The sequence below is a fragment of the Pristis pectinata genome, chromosome 24 (assembly GCF_009764475.1).
Source record: "Pristis pectinata isolate sPriPec2 chromosome 24, sPriPec2.1.pri, whole genome shotgun sequence".
Taxonomy (NCBI): Eukaryota; Metazoa; Chordata; class Chondrichthyes; order Rhinopristiformes; family Pristidae; genus Pristis; species Pristis pectinata.
Window position 1 is genome coordinate 1,455,674 of NC_067428.1, and position 27,830 is coordinate 1,483,503.

Consider the following 27,830-nt stretch of genomic DNA (forward strand, 5'->3'; position numbering starts at 1 on the left):
CCAAATTAACCTACCCGTACATCTTTGGAATGTGGGAGGAAACTGGAGCACCCGGAGGAAACCCACGCAGACATGGGGAGAACGTACAAACTCCTTACAGACAGCGATGGTAATCGAACCCCGATCGTTGGCGCTGTAATAGCGTCGCACTAACTGCTATGCTACCATGCCGCCCCAGCACTCCAGCATTTTGTGTGTGTTGTTCCAGATTCCAGCATCTGCAGAATCTCTTGTGTCTTAAATACTGACCTCGGGCGCTGTCTGTGTGGGGTTTGCACGTTCTCCCTGTGATGGTGTGGGTTCCTGAGGGTGCTCTGGTTTTTTCCCACATCCCAAAGACCTGGAGTCATAGAGCTGTACAGCAAGGAACCAGGCCCTTCAGCCCACTTTGTCAGTGCCGACCCCGATGCCAAACTACACTAATCCCATTTGCCTGAATTAGGTCCATATCCCTGGACACCTTTCCTCTCCATGTCCCTGTCCAAGTGCCTTTGTATCTGCCTCCACCACCTCCTCTGACAGCTTGTTCCAGCCACCCACCATCACACACCATCATATGTGGAAAAACGTGCCCTCTGATCTCCTTTACATTTCTCCCCCTCATCTTAAACCTATGCCTTGCAGTTCTGGACTCCCCTGCCCTGGGAAAATTTTCTAATTATCTATCCTATCTATGCCCTTCATAATCTTTCAAACCTGTATAACGTTACCCCTTAGCCTCCAATGTTCAGTGAGAATTAACCCAGCCCATCCGGTCTCTCCTGATAACCGCAGCCCTCCATTCCAAGCAACGTCCTGGTGAATCTCTTCTGCACTCTCTCTCTATTGCTACCACGTCCTTCCCACAGTGTGGTGTCCAGAACTGTACACAGTACTCCAAGTGTGGTCTCACCAGTGTTTTGTACAGCTGCAACATGACACCCCAGCTCTTATACTCAATGCCTTGGCCTCTGAAAGCAAGCACACCAAACGCCTTCTTCGCTACCCTATCCAGCTGTGTCACCGCTTTCAGGGAGCTACGGACTTGCACCCCAAGATCCCTCTGTACATCAATGCTCTGAAGGTTGCTGTCATTTATTCTGTATGTCCAGCCAGAATTTGACTTCCCAAAGTGCATTACCTCACACCTGTTTGTATTAAATTCCATCCACCACCACTCTGCCCAACTTTCCAGCTGATCTATGGCCCACTGTGTCTTTGGACAATCTTCTTCACTATCCATGACGCCACCAAATTTTGTGTCATCTGAAAACTTACTAATCAGGCTGCTTACGTTCTCATCCAAATCATTTATATATATGGCAAACAACAAAGGCCACAGCGCAGATCCCTGTGGTACACCACCGGTTACAGTCAGAGAAACCGTCCCCCAGTACCTTCTCCCTCCTATCACCAAGCCAACGTTGGATCCATTCTGGCAAGACCCCTCAGATCCCATGTGCTTCAACCTTCTGGACCAGCCTGCCATGTGGATCTTGTCAAAGCCTTGCTGAAGTCCATGTCTACCATGTCTACCGCCCTGCCTTCATCTGCTTTCTTACTTAGCCCCTCAAAAACCTCGATCAGGTTTGTATCACAGCACTTGCTGTGCACACAACCATGCTGACTCCTAATCAATCCCTGCCTTTTCAAGCGAACATAAATCCTGTCCCTTAGAATTTTTTTCCAATAGTTTCCCTACCACTGACGTAAGGGTCACCAGCCTGTAATTTTCTTTTTGAAAAAGGGAACATTTCCTATCCTCCAGTCTTCTGACACATAGCATCCTGGGATAGATCCCATCAGGCTCTGGGGATTTATCCACATTAATGTGTACTAATATATTTAACACATTGCCCTTCCTGATACAGACCTGCTCTAGAATATTAACGTACTCCTCCCCTACCTCTCCATCCTCCACAGCTGTCTCTCTGGTAAATACAGATGAGAAGTATTCATTAGGATCCCGCTCACGTCCCCAGTCTCCACACATAGACTTCCCCATTGGTCTCCGAGGCGACCTACCCTTTCCTTAGTTACCCTCTTGTTTCTAATATAATAGGTCTTGTTAATCCTGTTAGCCGAGACCATTTCATGTTCCCTGTGTTCCCTCCTTTCTTAAGTTCTGTCCTGTATCCCCTATAAACATCAAAGGCCTCATCTGGAACCAGCTGCTGAAACCTGACATGTGCTTCCTTCTTTTTCCTGATCAAACCTTCAATTTCCGTTGCTAACCAAGGTTCCCTCATCTTACCACCTTCGTCTCTTATACTCACTCACAGGGACATGCTGACTCTGAACTCTTACCTTCTCGCTTTTGAACATCTCCCATTTATCAGATGTTATTTTCCCCTCTAGCTGCTGCTCCCAGTCTAACTTTGCCAGGCCCTGTCTTACACTATTGAAATCAGCCCTCCCCTATAAGGTCAGTCCTAGACCCTTTTTCCACGACTACCTTGAAACTTACTGAACAATGGTCACTGTTCCCAAAGGATTCCTCCAAAGACACTTCCACAACTTGCCCTTCTTCATTCCTGAATACAAGATCCAGTACAGCCCCTTCCCTCGTAGGACTCTAAATTGCTGCTTCAAAAACCCTTCTTGGTTGCATTTTAAGAATTACCCAGACAGCCTCATTGGCCAATCCCACCAGGATTTCCTCCTTGAGCACTGGTGTAATGGTCTCCCTGATCAGCAGTGCAGCACCCCTACCCTTCTGTACCCCTCTCTGTCACACCTGAAAGTTCCTATACCCTGAAAAATTGAGCTGCCAGTCCTGCTCTTCCCTCAGTTTTTTTCCCTGATTACAGCGATCTCATAAACCCAGGTGCTGATCCGTTGTCATCTGTCTTACTGTCAGACTCCCTGCATTCAATTAAAAACAGTTACGCCTACCAGCCCCCTCATGTTTCCCTCCTGTCTCTGCCTATTCTTCCCACTGGACCTGCCTGTCTTGTCCTCTACATATGAGTCAGACCACCCCTGCTGCACTGTCATTCTGCGCCCTACCCCCTGCCTCACAAGTTTAAACCCTCCTAAGTGGTGCCTGCAAACCTCCCTGCAAGAATATTGGTGCCCCAGTTTAGGCACAGCTTGTCCTTCTTGTATAGGTCACCCGTGCCACGGATGAGATCGCACCAATCCAAATACCCTCCCTCCTGCACCAGCTCTTCAGCCGCGCAGTCATCTGTCCTTTCTTCATACTGCTCCCCTCACTAACATATGGCACAGGGAGTAATCCTGAATTACAACCCTAGAGGTCTCGCTTTTCAACTTTCTACTTAACTCCCTAAGTTTGCTTTGCAGGACCCCGTCTCTCTTCCTCCCTATGTCGTTGGTACTGACATGGACCACGACCTCTGGCTGCTCATCCTTCCCTTTCAGAATGTCCCGTGCCCACTCAGTGACATCCTTGACCCTGGCTCCTGGGGGGGTGGGGGGGGGGGCAACACTCCATCCTGGAGTCTCGCTCGCAGCCACAGAAACACCCATCTGTCCCCGACAACCATGTCCCCTATCACCACTGCTCGTCCAGACTATGTCCTTCCCTGCTGTACAGCAGAGCCTGTCATGGCTGCTGCTTTCCTCAGAGGCCATACCCCCTAAGAGTGTCCAAAGTGGTATACCTGTTGTAGAGGGGATACAGCCACAGGAGGCTCCTGCATTGGCCACCTGCTCTTCCTCATGGTTACCCATCTACTATCCGACTGGGCCTTTGGTGTGACCACCTCCCTGAGACTCCTATGGTCCTTTCTGCCTCCTGTCTGCTCCTCAGTGAGTCCAACTGCCAACCCAGCTGATCCATGCGGTTTGGGAGTTGCTGTGGACAGAGTTGTCAGAGCCATGGGACTTCTTCCTGATCTCCCACATCTGACAGGAGGAGCACGCCACTCTGCTGACTGCCATTATTACCCCTTTAGTACCTCCAGGGTTAAAAGGAAAGACCTCATCTTGCATTACCAGACTTGTCGCTCTGCCTCCTCACCACAGCCTCTGCACTTTGACCTCAGAAACAGCTGCTCTCAAAATGGCCACTCTAATATGGCTACTCCAGCTATAGCTGGCTTCAACTTGTGTGTTGGTAGGTTAATTGGTCATCGTAAAACTTGCCCCTGGTGTGTCAGTGAGTGCTAGAATCGGGGTGGGACTGATGCGAAAGGAGGCAATAAAATAGGTTGTGTAGAATTAGTGTAAATGGGTGGTTGGTGCAGAGTCGGTGTTCCCGTGCTGTATGGTTCTGTGGTCTGATGTGGTCTTGCCAGGGCTGTATACAATTTGAACAAGAAGTCTCGACTCTTGTACTCAAGTGCACTTGTAAAACAGACCACGAGAGCATTTGTCACCCTAACTGGTTGCTGAACCAACACGTTAACTTTGTTACGGACTCAGTGAAAGTCCCTTTAAGATACAGAGTGTGTGTGTATGTGTGTGTGGGGCGTGCTTACGTCAATAGAAGATAAAGGACGTAATGACGTTGTTGAAGAAGGAGAAGAAGAGAGAGAGAGAGAGAAGGGAGAGAGACACCAGCCTGCTAGTTTTCTCTATCGATGGATGAGAAACAATAACTGTGTTTGCCACAGAAATCCATGTATGGAAGTTGGAAGTAATCCAGTGGAGTTCACTTTGTTGCTGACCTGTAGAGGGAAACAGGTATTTGTGTGTGGATGACCACGATTCGGATGCTTTTCGGGGTGAGGAAGTCACTACCGAGTAAACCCTGAAGTGTCGTTTGGGTTCCATCGTGGAACATTTGGATTTCATATTTATTCTCTCTATGTTCTCTACATCTACGTCTTATCTTCTGACAACGGTGGTTGTTGAAGAAGCCCTTGCTCATGTTTCACCTTATGGCTTGCGGAACTGAACTTTAAGAACCATTCTGGAACTTGGAGTTTGGGACTTTGTCACACACACACACGACGAGTTTAGTTTTGGGGTTAACGTTCGAGGTTTAACATTTTTGAATTCTAACATACTAACATTTTTACTTTTATTTTATGTATTATCATAAGTAGTAATTAATAAAATAGTTTTTAACACTGAATCATGCTCAGTGTGTTTCTTTTGTTGCTGGTTCGTGACAACTTTCAGTGATCCATGTACAATCAACCCCCCCTGAACACCATCACCTTGCAATCTCACACCATTTAAAGAAAATAGTCCACCTTTACATTTTATTCCACTATTTTCTGCATTATATTTGCTCTGCCTTATCCCAGCATTCATTTTGTCTGTCCATGTTCCCTCCAAGCCTCTCTGTACTCTCCTCACAGCCCATACTGCACCCATATACACCACATCCATCTGGATCTATCACACTTGATCCCTCATCCATATAATTGATATAGGTTGTGAACAGTTGGGGTCCCAACACCAATGCCAGCAACACTGACCCTGTTTTCTGTTGGTTACCCAGTCATCAATCCCTGCCAGTGTATTCCCCCCATTACACTGTGAGCATTTGTTCACTCACTGCGCACACTGCTCACTGGGCACACTGCTCACTGTGCACACTGCTCCCCGTGCACACTGCTCCCCTAACCCTACTGCTAGTCACATATTGCTGCATCTGCACAATCACACACACGCACTCCTCACTCGTACACTGATCATTCTGCAAACACTGTTTACTCTCTGCACGCCACTCATTTGGACACTCTAAAAACACTCCTCACTCTGCACTCAGTGCTCTGTGTACACAATGCTCACACATTGTTCACTTTGTACACACAGTTCACTCTCACTATATATACTGCCTCAACAAACAATCTGCTGGAGGAACTCAGCAGGTCCAGCAGCATCTGTTGGAGGAAAGGAATTGTCGATGATCAGGAGACTGATGCACCGCTTACTCTGCATGTGTTGCTCTGTGCACCCTGTTCACCACTGCACACTGAGCTCACTCTCACACTCTGCATATAGTTCTCAGTTGCACACACCCCCAACATTCATCACTCTGCACACACCACTCATTCCCACCTGCTCACTCTGTATATGCTGCTCATCTGGCTTACTCACACATGTACTGCATACTGTGCACAACTGACGTGCATACACTGTGCTCACTCACACACACCGCACATTGTTCTTGTGCACGTTGCTCACAGAACTGTCAGTCTGCACACACTGCTCACTCACATTCTACATATGATGCTCTTTGCCTCCGTGCCTCATACTTGGCACATCCAGTTCACTCACACAATGCAAGTTCTGTTCGCAGTGTGTGCACACTGCAAACATCACATACGGTTTACTTTGCAGTCACGTCTCCTGTGTGCACTACTTACACAATTCCCTGACAAACTCTGCACACTTGGCTTCATTCACATATACTTTGCACTCTTGCACACTGCACAAACTGTCATTTGCACACACTGCTTGTTGACTCCATTTCACACACACAGTTCACTCACGCAACGTGCACAATGCTCACTCTGCACACTTGACATATAGAACAGTACAGCACTGGACAGGCCATTCAGCCCACAATGTTGTGCCGATCTTGATGCCGATTTATACTAAATGTCCTCCTCCTGTTTACCATCCACATCCCTCCATTCCCTTCATATTCATGTGTCCATCTAAAAGTTTCTTAAACTCCACCAAACTGCCTGCTCCCACCACTACCCCGGGAACCCACTCCAGGCACCTCCCACTCTCTGCGTAAAAAACTTGCTCCTCACAACACCTTTAAACTTCCCCCCTCTACCCCTAAAAGCATGTCCTCTGGTGTTTGACATTTCTACCCTGGGGAACAGATTCTGACTGTCTACCCTATCTCTGCCTCTCATAACTTTAAAAACCTCTGTCAGGTCTCCCCTCAGCCTCTGACACTCCAGAGAGAACAACCCAAGTTTGTCCAACCTCTCCTTATAGCTCATACCCTCTCATCCGGGCAGCATCCTGGTGAACCTCTTCTGTACCCTCTCCACAGTCTCCACATCCTTCCTGTAATGGGGCGCCCAGAACTGCACACAATGCTCCAAGTGCGGTCTGACCATAGCTTTATACAGCTGCAGCGTGACTTCCTTACTCTTCTACTCAACACCCTACCAATGAAGGCAGCCGTGCCGTATGCCGTCTTTACCACCTTATCTATTTGCGTAGCCAATTTCAGTGAACTATGGACCTGGACCCCAGGATCCCTCTGTACCTGAATGCTGTTATAAGGGGCCCACCATTAACTGTGTACTTTCTCCTTTCATTTGACCTCCCAAAGTGCAGCACCTCACACTTGCCCGGATTAAACTCCATCTGCCACTTCTCTGCCCATATCTGTAACTGATCTAAATCCCACTGTATTCCTTGGTAGCCCTTTACCCTGTCCACAGCTCCACCAATCTTGGTGTCATCCGCAAACTTTCTAATCCACCCATCTGCATTTTCATCCAAATCATTGATATATATCACACACAACAGAGGTCCCAGCACCGATACTTGCAGAACACCACCGGTCACAGACCTGCAGCCAGAATAACAGCCTTCCACCCCTACTCTGTCTTCCATGGGCACGCCAGTTCCGAATCCAAACTTGCAATTCACCCTGGATCCCATGCATCTTTATCTTCTGAATCGACCTACCATGAGGGACTGACTGAAGTCCATGTAGATAACGTCCACTGCCTGCCCCTCATCAAACACCTTTGTCACCTCCTCGAAATAATCAAGTTTGTAAGGCATGACCTGCCCCGCACAAAGCCATGCTGACTGTCTCTAAGCAGGCCGTGCCTTTCCAAATGTGCATAAATCCTGTCCCTCGGTATCCAATAGCTTCCCTACCACTGACGTGAGGCTCACTGGGCTATAATTACCTGGATTATCCCCCATTTCCCTTCTCGAACAAAGGCACAACATTTGCTCATTTGCATCCTCTCTACACTGCTTTATTCTCCAGAGGTCACTGAGTTCTCTCACTGGCTCACACACTGCACATACAGCATGCATTCCTCACTCTTTACATTGCCCACGCTCCACACTTGCTGCTCACGTTTCACACAGCACTCACTCACCCACACTGCTCAGTTGCACACTCACACACGCTGCATCCCTTGTTATCTGCGCCCCAGCACCACTGGCAGCAGGAATCTGAACACCGATCATACTTTGTTCCAAATGCTAGTTTATTCATGTAGTTTAAATAATGGCATACAAGCATAAATTTGCTTTCTTGCAAATGGTTGATTGATATCTATGGAAACAAAATGCAGAGGTTTTTATTCATAGTTCCTTTCAAGAAAATCAGGGTTTCATGTAAATTTACCAAAGATAAGCTGCTGAGAGGTCTGGCGATGTGGAGGGAACTGGATGGAAATCTGGCTGCGAACACTATTACCTTCACGGCAACACGTCACATCTACCTAACAAGGCACTGTTAGTAAAAGAAGAACATGATATTGGGCCTGAATATGGAGATCAGAGGAAAGGATTCTCTGTGACTTAGTTGTGTGTTTGATAGAGAATAGTCTATATTAATATCCAGACTGGGAATTGGGTGAGATAGTGATTGACAGATCAAAAAGTAGGGAGTTAGACAGGATTGGCAAATTGGAGCAAGAAGCTTAGACCTTGGACTTTGGGGACCTTGTTCTTGAGGTTTGCAGGTCATAGAGTTACTCAGATAAAGAAATCAATCCAGAGTGCTACAAAGAACTTCATTTCTATTCAATAGGCAGTGCTTTCCAGAATTTCACCATCAGTATATATATACAGTTATATAATTGGCTGCAGGCTGGCTTCATTCATCCTGATGATTGCTGAATATCCCTGCTTCCCAGCGCTGGGCCATTGCACTTTTACGGCGAGTGACTCTGGTGGATTCGACTACCTACAGGTAAGAAGCCAAGAGTCAGGAGAATGGGATTGTACAACTATAAATTATGCATCTGCCATAACACAGAACAGACAACCCACAAGAGCATGAAGCACCTTTGATAAGTTAACAGATTTCCAACGCCATGAAAAAAAACAAAAAAAATGACATACAATCCCAGTGGGTGGGGGGGGGGGGGGGGTGGGGGGGATGAGTGGACTACAATGAATATGATGGAGAGGGGAGTATGGTGGGTGCATGTAGGGTTAGGGAAATAATTAATAAAATAAATAATTGAAAAAAAGTTAGTCATTTGTTGCTTCCTATTTTGCAGGCCTGCGATCCCACTGGGTCTCTGATCCCTTGCCAGATGTGACCTGACTAGGACCGGGCAGGCTCCCCAAGGGAATCCGAGCAAGAGTGGGCTCTGTCCTTAGACCCCACGAGGAGTCCGCCATCTGACATCAGCAACAGGCAGCTCCATCTCTTCCTCAGGAGGTGTTGGGCCGTCAGGTTCGGTGCTGTGTGAGAGGAATGCAAGACAGTGAAGGCGGGGGAATGGGTTACAGTGTGTCCGACAAGTTGGGGAAAAGAATGGGAAAAGGTATGGACTTGGATTGGAAGCAGTTGTGCAAGGCTGAGAACTGTGATAGGGTGCAGTGTGAGAGTGGATGGATGGGCTTTGTTTGGCTTATGGTGCACGTGACACTTGATGTGATAAAGTGTGTGTTAAATGGTCAGGAAGATACATGGTATCTTGCATTTGTGGACGTAATGGGGGGGGGGGGGTTCAGTGAATTATGTGTTTAAGGTTGGGAAGGGGTTGCCATGGGGTGTACGTACTATGTGTAAAACTGAATGGGATACAGCACGTTTATGAAAAGTTGTAACATAGAACAGTATGGCATAGGAACAGGCCCTTCAGCACATGTTGTTGTGGCAAACTGATTAAACTGGTAATCGAGTGTAGCAATGTAACGGTGCAGTATTACGCCATGTTTGTGTGGTGTAGTAGCTGGATGGTGTACAGGATTCAAGGGATGTGGGCTTCGCAGGCTGAGCCAGCATTTCATTGCCCATCCCTAGTTACCCCTGAGAAGGTGGCGGTGAGCTGCCGCCTTAAACCACTGCAGTCCTTGAGGTGTGGGTACACCCACAATGCTGTTAGGGAGAGTGTTCCAGGATTTTGACCCAGCGACAGTGAGGGAACGGTGATACATTTCCAAGTCAGGACGGTGTGTGGTTTGGAGGGCAACTTCCAGTGGGGTGTTCCTGGGCCCTTGCTGCCCTTGTCCTTCCAGCTGGTAGAGGTGGTGGGTTTGGAAGGTGCTGTCTGAGGGGTCTTGGTGAGTTGCTGCAGTGCCTCCTGTTGACGGTACAAACTGCTGCCACTGTGTGTCGGTGGTGGAGTGAGTGAATGGTGGTGGATGGGGTGCCTGTCAAGCAGGCTGCTGCATCCTGGATGGTGTCGAGCTTCTTGAGTGGTGTTGAAGATGCCTCACCCAGGCAAGCAGAGAGTGTTCCGTCACACTCCTGACTTGTGCCTTGTAGACGGTGGACAGGCTGTGGGGAGTCAGGAGGTGAGTTACTTGCCGCAGGATTCCCAGCCCCTGACCTGCTCTTGTAGCCACATTGTGTGCATGGCTACTCCAGTTCAGTTTCTGGTCAACGGTAACCCCCAGGATATTGATAGTGGCGGATTCAGTGATGGTGATGCCATTGAATGTCAGGGGGTGATTGCCGGATTTTCTCTCGTTGAACATCGTCATTGCCTGGAGCCTGTGTGGGGTGAATGTTACTTACCACCTGTCCGCCTACGCCTGGATATTGTCCAGGTTTTCCTGCATTTGGATGTGGACGGCTTCATTATCTGAATGGTGCTGAACACTGTGCGATCATCAGGGAACACCATCCATCTGACCTTATGACGGAAGGATGGTGTGTTGCGGACTGCGCATCAGTGTCAGAGTGTGATGGGATGTAGGAAGGTAACATTCTTGAATATTTCCAAAATTGTGCTGGAATAGCCCAACAATGATCTCTCTCGACTGTTTCCATACAGTTCAAGCTTTTAGGTACTGTACGGCCCAGAACGTGAAGCGGTCTCAGACTTCTGATGCGAAGGCACTGACTACCCAAATCATCTGCAGATTTTGTCCAGGTTTTGCTACTTCTCAAGGTTGGCACTTTACGACTGAACATCGCTGCTGGTTCTACCACTCCCCTGGGTTTGAGGAAGTTTAAATAGTGAGGCTGGTGTTATAGGGCCTTGGTCAGATCTCATGGACCTAAATATGAAAAAGGACCACTGACCAAAAATGTCCCCACACGGCAAAGTGCTTTGGGGCAGGCTGGCAGGGTTCCTCCTGTGACTTAATCTCATACATGAGCAATCACTGTCACACGTGCCAGGACTTGGATAGAGAAACCTACACGGACACGGCTCGCCCATTAGTTGAAAGAAATGTCATCGACCTGAAACGCTAGTTGTTTTGCTCTTCACAGATGCTGCCTGACCTGCAGGTTTTCTGCCTCTATATAACTGGTTAGATTTGGTACCCGAGAAACCAGAACAAAATGAAGGAGCAGAGTCTACTTATCCAGACTTGTGCAGATCAGAGATTACAAGAAGCTGACAACTTCCACGTCTCAATAGCCAACCTGCGTCACATTACACGAGAGTTTCTCCCTTGACACTGGTGCAAGCGGAGTGTACCATCCACTGTAGCCCATAACCTACTTCGACATCACCCATCAAATCCACGACCTGCACCATCTAACGCAGGCCACCCAGACACTGGTCAGCCAGCCAGCTCTTTGCCTGTTGGGCCAGGCTCAGACAAACCACTGCACATGAGGTCCAAGGCTGCCAAAGAATGGTGTTTGTGGATGAAGTGTTGGGGAGCAGATCACAAAGACTGAAGAGAGGATCAGTACTTGGGAGGGCAGGGCTGAGGGAGAATTGGAGATGAGATGCCAGGCCAGCGCTGGGGGGTCATAGAGACTTCGTTGGAATGGGGAGGTGGGCCGATGGGTGGTCATAGAGGGAGCTGCAACTTTGTTGGGGTGGAGGAGGGTCAATATCAGAGAGGTCAACATTTGGAGTGGGCTACGGGGGATCAAGGGAAAAGTGGGCCCGGACATAATGGAGAAAGCTCTTCAAAAGGTGGTGAACTGCCCTGGTGAAGTGCTGCCATCCTTCTGGTGAAGATGCTCACACAACACGTGAGGGGTAGGGAGCTCCATGATCCAGACCCAGCAATGATGAATGAACAGTAACACATTTCCAAGTCAGCACAGTATGTGATATGACTGGGATCTGTTGGTGGTGGTGTTCCCATTTAGCTGCCGTCCTTGTTCCCTTGGTGATAGGCCACAAACTTGGTCGGCACTGTCGAAGTTGCCTAGGCAAGTGCATTAATAGATGTTACACACTGCAAACATTGTGCACATTCGGTGGAGGGAATGGATGTTTAGGATGATGGATAGACAATACAAAGCAGACTGCTTTGTCCTGGATGGTGTTGAGGTTTTTTTTGGGGTGTTTTTGGAGCTGCATTCATCCATTAGAGAGGTTCCTATCACACTCCTGACTCATGCCTCCCAGATAGTGGTAAAGCTTTGGGGTGTCGGGAGGTGACTCATTCACTGCAGGATGCCCAGCCTCCAAAGTGCTCTATCAGCCACAGTATCTGTGACTGGTCCAGTTGAGTTTCTGATCAATGGCGAGCTCCAGGATATTCACGGCGATGTCAGATTTAGGTGGTTAGACTCTCTAAGGTTGGAGATAGTCATGGTTTGGCATTTCTGTGACTTGTGAGCTCCTTGCCACTTCTCAGCCCATGCCTGAATGTTGTCCAGATCTTGCTACATGCAGGCATGGACTGCTTCACTTGCTGAAGAGCTGCAAACGGGGATGAACATTGTGCAGTGACAGTGAACATCCCCACATCTGACCTTATGGTGGGAGGAAGGTCATTGATGAAGCAGCAGCAGGTAATGGGGCCAAAAACCCTGCTCTGAGGAACTCCCCCAAGGATATCCTGGGCTCGAATGATTGACCATAAGTCAGAGGCTTTCCCCTTGCTACACACTGACTTCAGTCGTACCAGGGCTCAGCTCCTCGATTGTCACATGTGGTCTAATAATACCTTGATGTCAAGGACAATCACTGTCACAACACCTCTTGGAATTCAGTTCTTTGATCCAAGGTAGGACCTGATCATTGCTGATTGGGAGTAGACCAACTGGCCAGTAATTGACTGGATTGTCCAGTGCCTTTTCCAGATTGTTGGGTAGATGCCAGTATTGTAGTTGTTGTAGAACAGTTGGAGACTCAGCAATGTGTAGAGCTCAGGCCTTTAGTACGAGCCAGATGTTGTCTGGTTCGAGAGCCTGTGCTGTGTCCAGTCCCTCACCATTTCTTGGTATTATATACGTGAATCAATGTTTCTGAGACCGGCTGCTGAGACGGTGGGGATCTCAGGGAGAAGCCGAATATGGGGGAACTGTACAGGCTTTCAGCTTGGTTCTGCCACTCTGTGCCAATTTATAATCGAAGTTCCTTGTGACCAGACCCACTGCATTGTAAGATTACTTTCACCCACAGACTATAGTAGTTCAAGGAAGTGCCTTGCCATCATCTTCTCCAGGGTCCTAGGGGTAGGCAACATTCTTGTCAGAGGTGCCCATGTGAAGAATAAAAGACCCAGAAATGGTTAATGAACAAATCATCAATAGGGCACACGCAACTATATAAGCCAGAGGAGTCTATGTCTCTCAAGGCCATTGAAGAGTAGCAGCCAAGCAGTTAGTAACGCTGAGTATATTTTGTGGCATGCAACAGACTGAAAGGCAGCAAGCTGAAGACCGGAGCAAGGAAAACGTGACTACCTCAGTGTTGATGTCATCGGAAGGCTCGATACCAGCATACTGAAGTTTAAAAAGAAATGCATCAAGAACTTGAGTAAGTGTCATTAGATAAACCACAGTAAAATGCAATAAAGACTGATCTCCATACTATTTAGCCCCTCACTGTCTCTTGGACTTGCTTACTGACACTCTGTGCTGAGCTGTCTCGGCAATCTCACGGCACTGTCACATACAGGCCCATTCAACCTGCATGGTTACACAGGGGCTCAGTGAGGTGCTGGTAGCTGGAAAACTACCAGCACAGTACCTCAGCTTTACACACAAAACCATCAGTGCTATAGTTATATACTCGGCTCATTATGTGTGGCATTGTATGTGTCGGAGAGGTGGGGGAAAAGGGGAAACCAATAGAGAAAGATGGAAAAGTAAGAGAGGAAGCAAATGAAGAAAGAGTAGAGGAGGAAGGAGATTTCTTACATTAGCTCTTCCTTTTCTGAAGTGATAGTATTACACATCCCATTCTAAACAAATGAAGCTGTCATTGAACCTGATTCTTTTACATCAAGTTGACCTCCCTATTCTATCTGTTTACTCTGTGTTTCCATGTCAGCTCTCAGTCTCCACCAATCACACCTCAGTGACAGTCCTTGAGACTTTTCATCAGCTTAGGAATCCAATCATTTCCATGTGACCCAAGATTTATTGTCGACAGACAGAGACAACTGAGGTTGTAAACATGCCTCAAAAAGCAAGTGGAATGTCTGCACAATTTACTGCCAGAAAGGGAAGGAAACACAAACTTTAACTCACTGAAGATTCATCCTTTTTTCCTGAAGGTTTCACTTTCCTTCCTCCCTGGCTGTGTGTCACTGGAAGATCTTTTGGTTGATCACCATTCAAAGCTCCAGCTCTTGAAGTCGACTCAGGATGCACCAGGGGACTTTGGGACTCTGATGTGGGGGCTGGTGCTGTAAGGAAATAACAAGATCTTTAATCTTTAAGTATGGAGGAAGCACTGCCAGAGGCACAGCCCAGGGAGAATGCTACGTTGTACTGAGGGAAGGTCACACTGTGGGAGGGGCAGTACTGAGGGAGGGTCACACTGGGAGGGGTGGTACTGAGGGACGGTCACACTGTGGGAAGGGCAGTACTGATCCGCGCTTACGTGCACGCGCGGGTGCGTCTAGAGAGGGAGCACGCGGTTTCCGCGGGCACCCTAGCCGAGTTCCGCGCTTGGTGGGCCCCTCAGGGGATCGCGTGTGTCGTGGACGGTACGGACGCGATTCTTATTTGAAGTGTCACGTTGACGGGTGTAGAGTTGCGTGTGTGTTTCGGTAGTATTAGTTTGCATTCTCTACTGTAGTATGTCGTTGCGTAGTTTCTTCTCTTCTGTATTAGATGTCGTGTATTGACACTGGTTGTCTTTTGTAGTGCTTTTAGTGAATAAACGTTTATTATTAAAAAAAAGGGCAGTACTGAGGGATCGCGTGTGTGGTGGACGAGACAGATGCAATTCTGGTGTGAAGTGTCGTGCGTTTTGCGGTTGCGGGCGTAGCGTTGCGCGGGTATTGGTTTCGGCCGGGTTGTTTCTTTCTGTACTCGACGCAGCGTGTTTGCTCTTGGTTGTTTTGTAGTGTTTTTTAACGAATAAACGTTTTGTACAAAAAAAAGGGCAGTACTGAGGGTGGGTCACACTGTGGGAGGGGTGGTACTGAGGGAATGTCGCACTGTGTGAGAGTCAGTACTGAGGAGCGCTGTACTGTGGGAGGGACAGTACTGAGGAGCTTTGAACTGTGGGAGGGGCAGTACTGAGGGAGGGTCACACCATGGGAGGGACAGTACTGAGGAGCGTCGAACTGTGGGAGGGGCAGTACTGAGGCCTGTTTCTGAGCCATAAGACACTATGTCCCCAAGTTATCAAGCTGTCTTAGTCTGGTAACTAGAACATACACAACTCTCGTCTGAGGTGCCGTGTACAGTTCCAGCAAGACCTGGTTGCTTTTATATTATGTACCTCAGCCAATAAAGTCAAGCATTGTACCGTCCTGTTACCTTCAGGGATGTGTGGTTGTGTACACCTTCACAGTGTCCTACAGCCTAGGTCCATTGTAATGTTCAGTAATTTCTCTCCGTTCTCTTTTACATTAGAACCATGGTTCTAAAATGTAAATGATCCGAATAGTTTAGCCTGCATGATGAGTTAACATTGAGCTATGTTCTGCCTCAACCAGAGACATCAAAATCTAATGCCTTCCACAACGAATAACATCATCAATAGTTAGGCTGGGTCACATTACCACAGTGTGGAAGAAGGCATGCTTGTGAACGGCTCGCTGCTATAGAAAAAGCCAAATTCTAGGTACGATCCCCTAGTAGTTATGGTACTGCAGTAGCAACCTAGTGGTCATGAGTTCACACCCCAGTCATGTAGTTAACAGCTTCCAATAAAATTCAAGTAAACTTGTGGCTGGTTTATCATGTAAAAAAATGAATAGAAAGCTGCTGGATTGGTGTGCTGGTATAATTTCAGAAAGAGGCCCTACCACCGTTCCCCCTTTTGGCCAACATTTGACTCCTAATGTTCCGAGTGATGGATAACAAACACAGGCAGAGTTTAGTATCCATGTGGTGGAGCTTTGCACTGGGCTGCAGTAAATCTTTGCCCCACTTAATGGATGGCAAAATTAAGGGCTGGACGCCATTCATTGGTTAGGGTGGGAAGGGGTGAGGTTAGAAATCAATGAGACTAACAGTAGCAATTTCCACTCAGCACATACAAACCATCACAGAAGTTGCCGTGTTAGTTGCTTCATTAGAGCACCACTGACAGTTTTTTCTTTCACTCTCACTTCAGCAAACCATGAACAGAAGGCAGTTCTGCAAACACCCAAGCGTCCATTCACTTTCACACCTTTTGCAAGTAGCAGTAAAGGATATTTGTTAGTCAAAAGTGCACAGGAGACAAAAGTAGTTCAGAAGAAGATTATATGGAATATACTGTAAGTACAGAATGTTGGAAAAAGCCAGAGGTAAAATTCTGCGCAGACAGAAGCTGAGAATGTTTTGGGTTGTATACCTTTCATCCTGTACATGATCATTACTTAGTTGGCCAGAGTGCTCACTGATGATTCAGAAACCAGGGGAAGGAGAGAATGGAAAACTGAGAGAATACAAAGCTGATATTAGATTTTTATAATGGAGGAGAAATTCGTTCAGAAGTATAATTGTAAGGTAAATGTTATCTTTTGGAAGACATTGTAGTCAATCCTACCAAATTTAAGTAAACAACTACAAAACATATTTATACAGGACTTTTAATGTACCATAGAACCATAGAACAATACAGCACAATACAGGCCCTTCGGCCCACCATGTTGTGCCGACCTTCAAACCTCACCTAAGCCTATCTATCCCCTTCCTCCCACATATCCCTCTATTTTAAAATCCTCCACATGCTTATCTAACAATCTCTTGAACTTGACCAACGTATCAGCCTCCACCACCACCCCAGGCAGCGCATTCCATGCACCAACCACTCTCTGGGTGAAAAACCTCCATCTGATATCTCCCTTGAACTTCCCACCCATTACCTTAAAGCCATGCCCTCTTGTACTGAGCATTGGTGCCCTGGGAAAGAGGCGCTGGCTGTCCACTCTATCTATTCCTCTTAATATTTTGTATACCTCTATCATGTCTCCCCTCATCCTCCTTCTCTCCAATGAGTAAAGCCCTAGCTCCCTTTGTCTCTCCTCATAATCCATACTCTCCAATCCAGGCAGCATCCTGGTAAATCTCCTCTGCACCCTTTCCAACACCTCCACATCCTTCCTATAATGCGGCGACCAGAACTGGACACAGTACTCCAAGTGTGGTCTAACCAGAGTTTTGTAAAGCTGCATCATTACTTTGCGGCTCTTAAACTCGATCCCACGACTTATGAAAACTAACATCCCATAAACTTTCTTAACTACCCCATCCACCTGTGAGGCAACTTTCAGTGATCTGTGGATACGAACCCCCAGATCCCTCTGCTCCTCCACACTACCCAGAATCCTGCCATTAACCTTGTACTCCGCCTTGCAGTTTGTCCTTCCAAAGTGTACCACCTCACACTTCTCTGGATTGAACTCCATCTGCCACTTGTCAGCCCAGCTCTGCATCCTATCAATATCCCTCTGTCAACAGCCCTCCACACTATCCACAACACCACCGATCTTTGTGTCGTCTGCAAACTTGCTAACCCACCCTTCCACCCCCTCATCCAAGTCATTAATAAATATCACAAAAAGTAGAGGTCCCAGAACCGATCCCTGTGGGACACCACTAGTCACAGCCCTCCAACCTGAATGCACTCCCTCCACCACAACCCTCTGCTTTCTACAGGCAAGCCAATTCTGAATCCACAAGGCCAAGCCTCCCTGGATCCCTTGGCCTCTGACCTTCTGAAGCAGCCTACCATGTGGAACCTTGTCAAACGCCTTACTAAAATCCATGTAGACCACATCTACTGCACTACCCTCATCAATCTTCCTGGTCACCTCCTCAAAGAACTCTATCAGGCTAGTGAGGCAAGATCTTCCCTTCACAAAGCCATGCTGGCTGTCCCTAATCAGTCCATGATTCTCTAAATGCTCATAGATCCTAGCTCTTAGAATCCTTTCTAACAGCTAATCCACCACAGATGTAAGGCTCACTGGTCTGTAATTCCCTGGACTATCCCTACTACCTTTTTTGAATATGGGGACAACATTCACCACCCTCCAATCCTCCGGTATCATTCCCGTGGACAATGAGGACTCAAAGATCCTAGCCAACGGTTCAGCAATCTCCTCCCTTGCCTCACCAAGCAGCCTGGGGAATATTCCATCAGGCCCCGGGGATTTATCTGTCCTAATGTTTACCCTTACCAACACTGTCCTCAGAGTCATCAAGACCCCTCTCCTTGGTGAATACTGAAGAGAAGTATTCATTGAGAACCTCTTCCACAGCTTCCAGGCACATCTTCCCACCTTTGTCTTTAATCGGACCTTCCTTAACTCTAGCCATCCTTCTGCTCTTCACGTACAAGAAAAAAGCCTTGGGATTCTCCTTAACCCTACTTGCTAAGGCCTTTTCATGTCTCCTTCTTGCTCTCCTCAGCCCCTTCTTAAGTTTCTTCCTTGCTACTCTATATTCCTCATGAGCCCCATCTGGTCCTTGCTGCTTACACCTTATGTATGCTGCCTTCTTCTTCCTAACTAGTTGTTCCACCTCTCTTGTCACCCATGGTTCCTTCACCCTGCCATTCCTTCTCTGCCTCACCGGGACAAATTTATCCCTAACATCCTGCAAGAGATCCCTGAACATTGACCAAATCTCCATAGTATATTTCCCTTCAAAAATGTCATCCCAATTTACACTCTCAAGTTTTTGCCTTATAGCCTCATAATTCGCCTTTCCCCAATTAAATATCTTCCCGTCCTCTTTGCTCCTATCCCCGTCCATGACAATGCTAAAGGTTATGGAGCGGTGATCGCTGTCCCCCAAATGCTCACCCACCGAGAGATGTAGGGAAGCATCACAAGGGACTAAAGAGTAATCCAACAAATATTTATACTGAGTCAAAGTAGGGTGTGTTAGTAGGGGTGAAGAAAAGTCTGATCAAAAGGCTGGTTACAAAGTGCCTCTTAAAAGGAAGAGAGAGTGTTAGGGAGATGAAAAGATTCGGGAAGGGATTTCTGGAGCCTGGGATCCAGAGAACTAAAGGCAAGCTGTCAGTGATGTGGGCAAGGGAGGTCAAGGAAACACAAGGAACCGGATTTGGAACAACCCGGAGGATTGTGGAGCTGAAGGACACAACAGAAGGTGACAGGAACAAGCAAACAGCACAATATTGTTGAGAACTTTAGAATGGAGCTATAGCCATAGTGTGGCCAATGCAGGCCAAAGTCACGGTTAGAGGTGAATAGAATTCAGTGTAAATTGGGATAAAGACACCAGAGTGTTGGATAAGTCATTGGAATAATTAAATCCGATATTGACCACAAACACAAAGGATAATTCTCTGTGGTTGGATACTCACTTTGGGATCAAATACAACATTGAGGTGAGGCTGTGTAAAGGTGGCTGTGTAGGGAACAGAGCCTGTGGTTTGAAGAAAATAGAACATAGAAAATCAGAGCAGGAGTAGACCTGATGGTCCTTTAAACCTGCCCCACTGTTCAATATGATCCTGCTTTCTCCTCGTATTCCTCCAGCTGTGACAATGAAATCTGACTCCTTCATGAACATATGTAGTAATTTGGCTTCAACTACCTTCTACAGTGGAGGATTGCACAGATTCATCAACTTCAAAGAAATTTCTCCTCATCTCAGTTATCCCCAGCCTTGACCCCTGGTCCTGCACCCCCCGGCCATCAGGAGCATTCTTCCTGCACACAGTTCTGTTAGAATTTTGTAGGTTTCTAGAAGATTCCTTCTCACTCATCTAAGCTCCGGTAAATATGTCCAGTCATTCCATGAGTCAGTCCTGGTGAACCTTCGCTGAACTCCCTGCTGAGCAAGAACACCCCTCCTTGGATAAGGAGATCAAAGTACACACAATATTCGAGGTGCAGTCTCACCAAAGCCCTGTACAGCTGCAGCAAGACATCCCTGCTCCTGTACTCAAAATCTCTTGCAACGAAGGCCAACGTACCATTTGACTTCCTAACCACCTGCTGCACCTACATTGACTGGTGCACAAGGACACCCAGGCCTCGCTGCACCTTCCCCTCTCCCAATCTATTGCTTTCAGATGATAACCTACCCAGCTTTATTAGCCACTAAAATGGATAACCTCACATGATTCACCTTAAACTGCATCTGCCACGCATTTGCCCACTCCCTTAACCTGTTCAAATCACACTGCAGCTTCTCTCATCCTCACAGCTCACAATCCCACTCGGTAAACCTGGAGCTATTACATTTAATTCCCTCATCTAAGTTATTAACATATATTGTAAATAGCTGGGGTCCCAGCACTGATCCTGTGGAGCCCCATAAGTCACTGCCTGCTACTCCATAAAAGACCCTCTTTGTTTCCTGTCTGCCAATCAACCTTGCATGCCAGTCTCTCATGTGGGACTTTATGGAAAGCTTTCTGAAGTCCATCCTCAAGAAGTTCCAGTGGATTCATCAAGTATGGTTCCCCTTTTGTAAATGCATGCTGACTTTGTCTGATCCTGTCAGTGTTACAAGAGCTCTGCTATTACATCTCTTACAATGGACCAAGCTTCTTCCTGACCACCAATGTCTGGCCAACTGGGCTATAATTCCCTGTTTTCCCTCTAACTCTACCTCAATCTTCGTAATATTTAGTTGTGGGAAACTCTGTTAATCTACAAGTGGACGTTGGGTACACAGCACAATGCATCAGAGACAGTGGAGGGTGAAGGTGGAGCGTGTTGCTGACAAGTGTTGTCGCTCAGAGACAGCATGTAAATGAGAAATCAGAGGCCACTGCATTTAGTTGCGGGGGTGGGACGTTTGCTCCAGAGGCACTTACGGAAACAGTCAGTGACTCGGGATGACCAGGTGATTGAGAACAGGACTCTGGAAGTGCAGACTGGAGAACAGAGGAATGCTGGAGCAGTTATGTTACTGGACTGTTAGTCTGGAGGGCTGCTAACAAACTGAGACGAACCAACACGGCGGCTGTGGAATTTAAATTTAGTTAATCTACAGTTTAAAACAATGGCCTCAATCATTGTGACTGGAAACTACTAGATTGCCATAAATCCCCATCTGGTTCACTAATATCCATCAAGGAAAGAAATGTGCTATCTTTGTGTGTCTGGCCCATGGGTGACTCCTGACCCACCAAGTGGTTGTCTTACCTGCCCCCAGAGAGCCACTTGTACTGTACTCGCTGGGTTAAGACAGAAAAAGGATTAAACCTGGACAGGTCACGCAGCATCAGCCTAGGACTGAATCAGATGCAGCAATTCACTCCCAGCCCACTCGCCTGGGGACTGGGGTCTGTGCTGGGACAGCTGTCCCACAGACTAGTCAAGCAAATCCTGACAACGTGCCAGACTTCCCCATCACAGTCCTGTCCCACCAGAGCAGGCAGCAAGACAGTGTACAACTTGAGAGTAGCCCTAGGAGTCCTCAGGATTGACTCTGCACCCCTGAACTCTTTCGGCATCAGGTGAAATTATTCCTCAATTACCACCGACTTTCCTTCCTCAGCTGATGAACCAGTGTTCCTCCATGTTGAACTAAACTTGGAAGAAGCACTGAAAATGGCAATGGGAGCCGAACATAGTCTGGTTGGGGGGACTTCAGGACTGGGCTGGTAGCACCAGCACTGACTGAGCTGGCTAAATCCTGGAGCACAGCTGTAAAACGTGCCCAGCAAGTAGCGGGTGATCCAACACGAAGGATAAACCTCCTTCATGCCATCGTTACCAAAGTCCCTGCAGCAGATGCCTCTGTCCACAGCAGCATTAGTGGAAGCGACCAACCTCACAGGTTTTTCTGCCTTACAAGGGCAAAAGAGTGGATCTACCTACTGGAAGGAAGGCTCCCCGCAGGCTGCTCCTTCAGTCTCCGGGCCCGCAGTTCCTCTTCCCGGCGTTGCTCTTCCTCAATTTCCTGCTCAATCAGGAAGTTGGTCTGGTTCTTCCACATTCTCAGGGTGAACGGCTGGTTCTCTGAACTCTCTTGTGCCAATTCTTTACATTCTGTTGAGTCAGCTTGGATTGTGTTGCTTTCTTCTGGAACAGCATTCACATCCAAAGATTCCTGTGAAGCCGAGCTGACTAACTTAGACTGCCAGCCGAGCTGTGGTATAACTGGTACATCATCTGTTTGCTGTTCAAATACCTTCTTCCGTTCTTCTACCTCTTGAGGTATTCCTTTATCGTACAAGCCTTTGACTTTACCTTCTTCCTTCAACTTCTCTTCCCTCTTGGAGTCCATTTCAATTTCTCTCTGGACAAAAAAGACCATGCGGTTCTTGTCCTTATGTTTTGAGAAAGGAGATGTGGGGGGTACTTGGGATAACAGTGGCTTGGTCTTGATTTGCACCATTTCCTCAGAGTTTACCGACTTCCTAATCCCTCGTTCTTTGCGAAGAACCTCTTCCCTTTCCAAGGCTAATCGGATTTCTTTCTCAATGGGTGTTTCAGGCATGGGTTTCTGCTCGGAACACTCAAAAGCACAACTGTTATCAGTTCCCAAGTTCAGCATTTCATTTGATGCCCCACCGTCACTTGTGTAGCCATAGCCATAATCATTGGTCATCTCTCCCAATCCAGAATCAAGGTCATCTGTTGAGGAGTGGACAGGCAGATTTTGCTGCATGGAACCAATTTGTTCACCACCATTGTTTTCCAGACTTGCAACCTTCTCAGCAGTGAACAAACTATTGCTCACAGGACTTTTAGGAGAATGCTCACCACCGTGGACGGAATCAACTCGAACAGCTTTCACCACGATTGCCGGACTGGTGTCCAAGGCAATACCATCCTTGCAGTGAAGTGGCTGGGTTGATCCAGAGGGTGTGGAACATTGGCTTAAGACCGGGTGGGATTGAGCAGAGGGCCTTGGAACAGTTGGGACTTCTTGCCTTGACCTCTCCATCTGGAGGAACTGTTGCCGAGCGGCAGTAAAGTTTATTTGCTCGGTATTGATGCTTTCAGGTTGTGAAACGGGAGATTTTTTACAGAAAGAAAACGAATTGGCATTTTCAGTGGACATCTGGAGCTGAGTGGAATCTTCAAGTGATGTTTTCTCTTCCAAAAGTAATGGCTTTGTTGAAAGCTGCTGCTCTGCAGTGGTGGTGCTTTTCTTCATGGCTTGGTTTTTAATAATCTCCTTTCTCTCTTTTTCAAGATTTTCACAACCAGCTGTTTCTTTAATGATTACTGTTTGGTATTTTCTTTCCTCATCATCTGAAAAAAGTTTTGTTGGTTTTTTTTCTGTATCATATCTCCGAAGGTCAAAGTTGGCTTCTTTCTTTATGGTGGTTAACTTTGCCTCCCTTGGTGTGCTCTCTGTCCCTGCAGAATGCCCGCCATCTGCTCCACCATTAATCAGAGAGTCCTGATCGCCCATATCCTGGCATTGAATGACAGCAACCTTCTCTGCATGAATCTTGGTATCACCACCACAGTCGATCTCAGATGGAGTGGCTGCAAAGGAAGGCACTGAGCCATTCTGTGTGACGGGGTTCAGATTGAGAGAAAGCAAATTGGTTCCATTTTCAAGACTTGGATTAGAACCGTTGTTGACCAAAGCCCCATTCTCCACACTGAAGGCATTTCTTTCAGCTTTCTGCATTGGGACAGGAGCCTTGTCTTCCAGACAACCCTCCGTTTCTCTAGGTGTCTGTAGGTCTCTGGAGAGGACAATTTTGTTATCTTCCTTCAATCCAGACTCATCAGTTGCCTCCTCTTCCACCTGATACTTGGTTCCTGCAGGAACCTGCTTCGTGTCTTCGTTTAGAACTTTACCTTTCTCAGAACCTTTGCTCCACTCAGCTTCACCCTCTGGAATTCCTACCAGATGAGTTCCGGCGACTGGTAGCTCCCCGTGCACTGGCTCCTTGGAGGCAGTGGTGCCTTGCTCAGATTCCACCTCTTTCACCGTGGTTACTTGGAACGCAGGAGTCCCTGGTTTCTGATAAAGAGAAAAGAAAAACGTCAGTCAGAACGTGTACATTATGGAAGCTGCAGCACATAACTCACACTCAGTACAATTAAGATGTATTAGTCGGTTATTTTCAGATGCAAATACAACTCCCACCATGATATTATTTAAACAATGATATTATTTACCATCAAGAGTATCTGCAACTGTAAACTAGAAATGTAAGCTCAGCAGGACAAGAGCACACAGGGACTATCAGCTGATGCACAGCAGGAGGGAGAACGCTCTAACACTGCTCTTTAATGGCAGAGCTCTAGGTTTCCAGGCCTGGGCTTGGTCGGGGTCTCTGCTGATTTCCTGTGATTTCTAGAGACGGTGCGATCATGTTGTATTTATGTGCTCCCTAATGTACGTCTTTGTTTGTCCACTTCCTGCTGCCATTTGCTGCTAATGCAGACATCACAGCCACCCATAAAAACATAGAATGCCCTCATTCAACAGTTCCCTAACTGAACCCTTTCCACAGAATTCTTGGAGGCCGAATCATCCGTGACTGGCCACTGGTGTCCAACACCTGCCCCGTCTTGTTGACAGGAACCCCTGCAGTCACACAGAGTCAAAGCAGCATGAAATGCATCATCGTTCAACTGTGGCTCTCAATTGACTGCTCCGGGCCACGTTAGATTCACCTGTTGCAATACACCAGGGCAAGGTGAAGGAATACTGGCCTGAGGTTTGAGGGGGTAGAAATTCAACACAGCCCTGGCTGGAGCACACCTTACTGTGGACATATCGGCCTCGGAGAGAGTGCAGCCAGATTTACCAGAATTTAATCTGTTCTCAAAGGGTTAAGTTACAAGGAATGGTTACGAACACAAGCGCTGGATTCCATGTAAATTAGGAAGTATAGTTGTGGCATCTGGGACATGGGAGACGGAGCCAGAAATGAAGTTCGGAAACATTTCCACTCACCGACGGTGGCAGACGTGGGACGCACTTCTGCAAACACACAAGATGCTAGTTGACTTGTTAAATGTTAATTCAGAGACTGATGAATATTGGTCAACCAGAGATATTATGGGATAGGAGGAAGAGGCAGTAGGTGCAGACTAGGAATAGAAATTCTCAGCTGGAGTTAAGGCCGATGTGAAGCTGAAGTATGAGTTAGGAAAAGTGGAGAACAACCAACCATATTGGAGCATTGAAGCAAGGAAAAGACATAATGTGTTCCCAGCAGGAAAAATGCACAGGGCTCTCAAATCAAGTCACCGGATATCTTGTGGAATAATGTGGGAAAAGCGTAGCTCGTAACAACACAGCAGTCAAACTACAAAGGAAATTAGAAAGCAGAGGGAGTGAAAAAAAAATTCACATACTCCTCCCTTAACTCTGCAGCCCCCACAACCTTCTCCCAGCTGAACACTGATGAGCAGCATTCGTTTCCGACCCCGGCCATATCCCCGGCTCCACACATCCCCTTTGGTCTCTGAGAGGATCTACTCCTTCTTCTTACTTCTAATACATGGTTTTAGGATTCTCCTTAATCGTACTTGCCAAGGTCATTTCGTGGCCCCTTCCTGCCCTCCTAATCTCTTTAACTTCTCTCCTATATCCCCTATAAACCTCAAAGGACTCATTCAGTACCAGTTTCCTCCACCTTTTTTTTTACAGTGTGGTAACAGGCCCTTCCGGCCCAATGAGTCCGCACCACCCATTTTAAACCCAAATTAACCTACCCGCATGTCTTTTGGAATGTGGGAGGAAACCGGAGCACCCGGAGGAAACCCACACAGACATGGGAGAACGTACAAACTCCTTACAGACAGCAAGGGGAATCGAACCCCGATCGCTGGCACTGTAATAGCGTCGCGCTAACCGCTACGCTACCGTGCTGCCCACCTGACATACACTACCTTCTTTATCCTGATCAAATCTTCAATATCCAGGCAGACACGGTAGTGTAGTGGTTAGCCTAACACTATTAGTGACCTGGGTTCAATTCCGGCCACTGTCCCCGTGTCTGCGTGGGTTTCCTCCGGGTGCTCCGGTTTCCTCCCACGTTCCAAAGACATATGGGTTAGGAAGTTGTGGGCGTGCTATGTTGGCGCCGGAAGCGTGGTGACACTTGCGGGCTGCCCCCAGAACACTCTACGCAAAAGATGTATTTCACTGTGTGTTTCGATGTACATGTGACTAATAAAGATCTTATCTCATCTTACATGCTTTGTTAACCAAGGTTAACCAAGGCGGGGGAGTGGGGCTAAATGGGAGAATGGATCAGCTCATGATAGAATGGCGGAGCAGACTTGATGGGCCGAATGGCCGACTTCTGCTTCTTTGTCTTATGTTCTTATAGAACGTGTACCTACAGGCCAGTCAATGTTAACACTAAGGGTGAGCAAATTTTTGGCAAAACCCTCTGCAGGCATTGTTTAGAAAGGCAAGGATAATTAGGGCCAGTCACCATGGATTTGTTCAGGGAATGTCGTGTCTGATAAAGTTGAATGAAATTTAATGCGGTGGTAACAATGAGCTGCTAAAGGCTGCACACTTCATGTCGTCTGCTTGGATTCTAATAAAGACTTCGATCAATCTCTGATGTAGGATTTTGTGAAGAAAGCAAAATCCCAAGTGACCTGAGGGAAATGGCAAGTTTATTTGAGAACCAAGTGTACTGTATGCTATGACTTGACACATTATTATGCCAGACATTGCAATTAGTTGAGGATTAATGGCTTTCACTTTATTTGCTTGGCTTAGCGAGCAGCAACACTAGAGCCCACGGGCACTTGGACTTCAGTAAGGTCTTTGACAAAGTTTCAGATGGGAAATTGGTCCAAAATGTTAGAGCCCTTGGGATCCAAGGCAGGTTGGTGATTTCATTCAAAATTGGCTTGATAACAGCAGGCAGAGGGGTGACCAGTGGTATACCACACGGATCAGTGCTGGGACCATTATTGTTACATACTTTAACAATTTGGATATGAATGTCCGAGGTATGATTAGTAAGCCTGCAATTGACATGAAAATTGGTGTTGTTGCTAGTGGAGGATAGTGCAGGAGAGATTGTAATGGATAGCAAAGAGATGGCAGAGGAACTAAATGAGTATCTTGCATCAGTCTTCACTGTGGAGGATATCAGCAAGATACCTGATAGTCAGGGGTCTCAGGGGATAGAACTGAGTTCAGTCAAGATTACTAGAGAGAAGGTGCTAGGGAAGCTACATGGACTAAAGACAGATAAGTCTCCCGGACTGGATGAAGTGCACCCTCGGGTTCTGAAGGAGGTGGCTTTAGAGATTGCGGAGGCATTGGTGATAATTTTCCAGGTATCAATAGACTCCGGTGTGGTTCCGGAGGACTGGGGGGTCACAAATGTAGTTCCGCTGTTTAAGAAAGGTGGGAGGCAGCATAAAGGAAATTACAGACCTATTAGTCTGACATTGGTGGTGGGAAAGTTATTGGAATCGATCCTCAAGGATGAGGTTATGGAATACCTAGAGGTGCAAGGCAAGATAGGTCCAAGCCAGCATGGTTTCGTGAAGGGAAGATCCTA

The 27,830-nt window shown here is 47.2% G+C and overlaps 1 protein-coding gene across 1 annotated transcript in view; it reads right to left on the reverse strand.

The window, feature by feature from the left end:
- Nucleotides 1-8,086: 8,086 nt before the first annotated feature.
- The window catches only part of LOC127582632 (mitotic interactor and substrate of PLK1-like), a 39,567-nt gene continuing 19,823 nt past the window's right edge, over nt 8,087-27,830 (reverse strand). Inside the window, exons 2-5 of the mRNA XM_052038099.1 lie at nt 22,195-24,304; nt 14,471-14,628; nt 13,682-13,720; nt 8,087-8,803 (exon numbers count right to left, since the gene is read on the reverse strand). Coding sequence (XP_051894059.1) covers nt 8,714-8,803; nt 13,682-13,720; nt 14,471-14,628; nt 22,195-23,965 — 2,058 coding nt within the window. The 5' untranslated portion in view covers nt 23,966-24,304 and the 3' untranslated portion in view covers nt 8,087-8,713. The remainder of the gene's footprint in view (nt 8,804-13,681; nt 13,721-14,470; nt 14,629-22,194; nt 24,305-27,830) is intronic.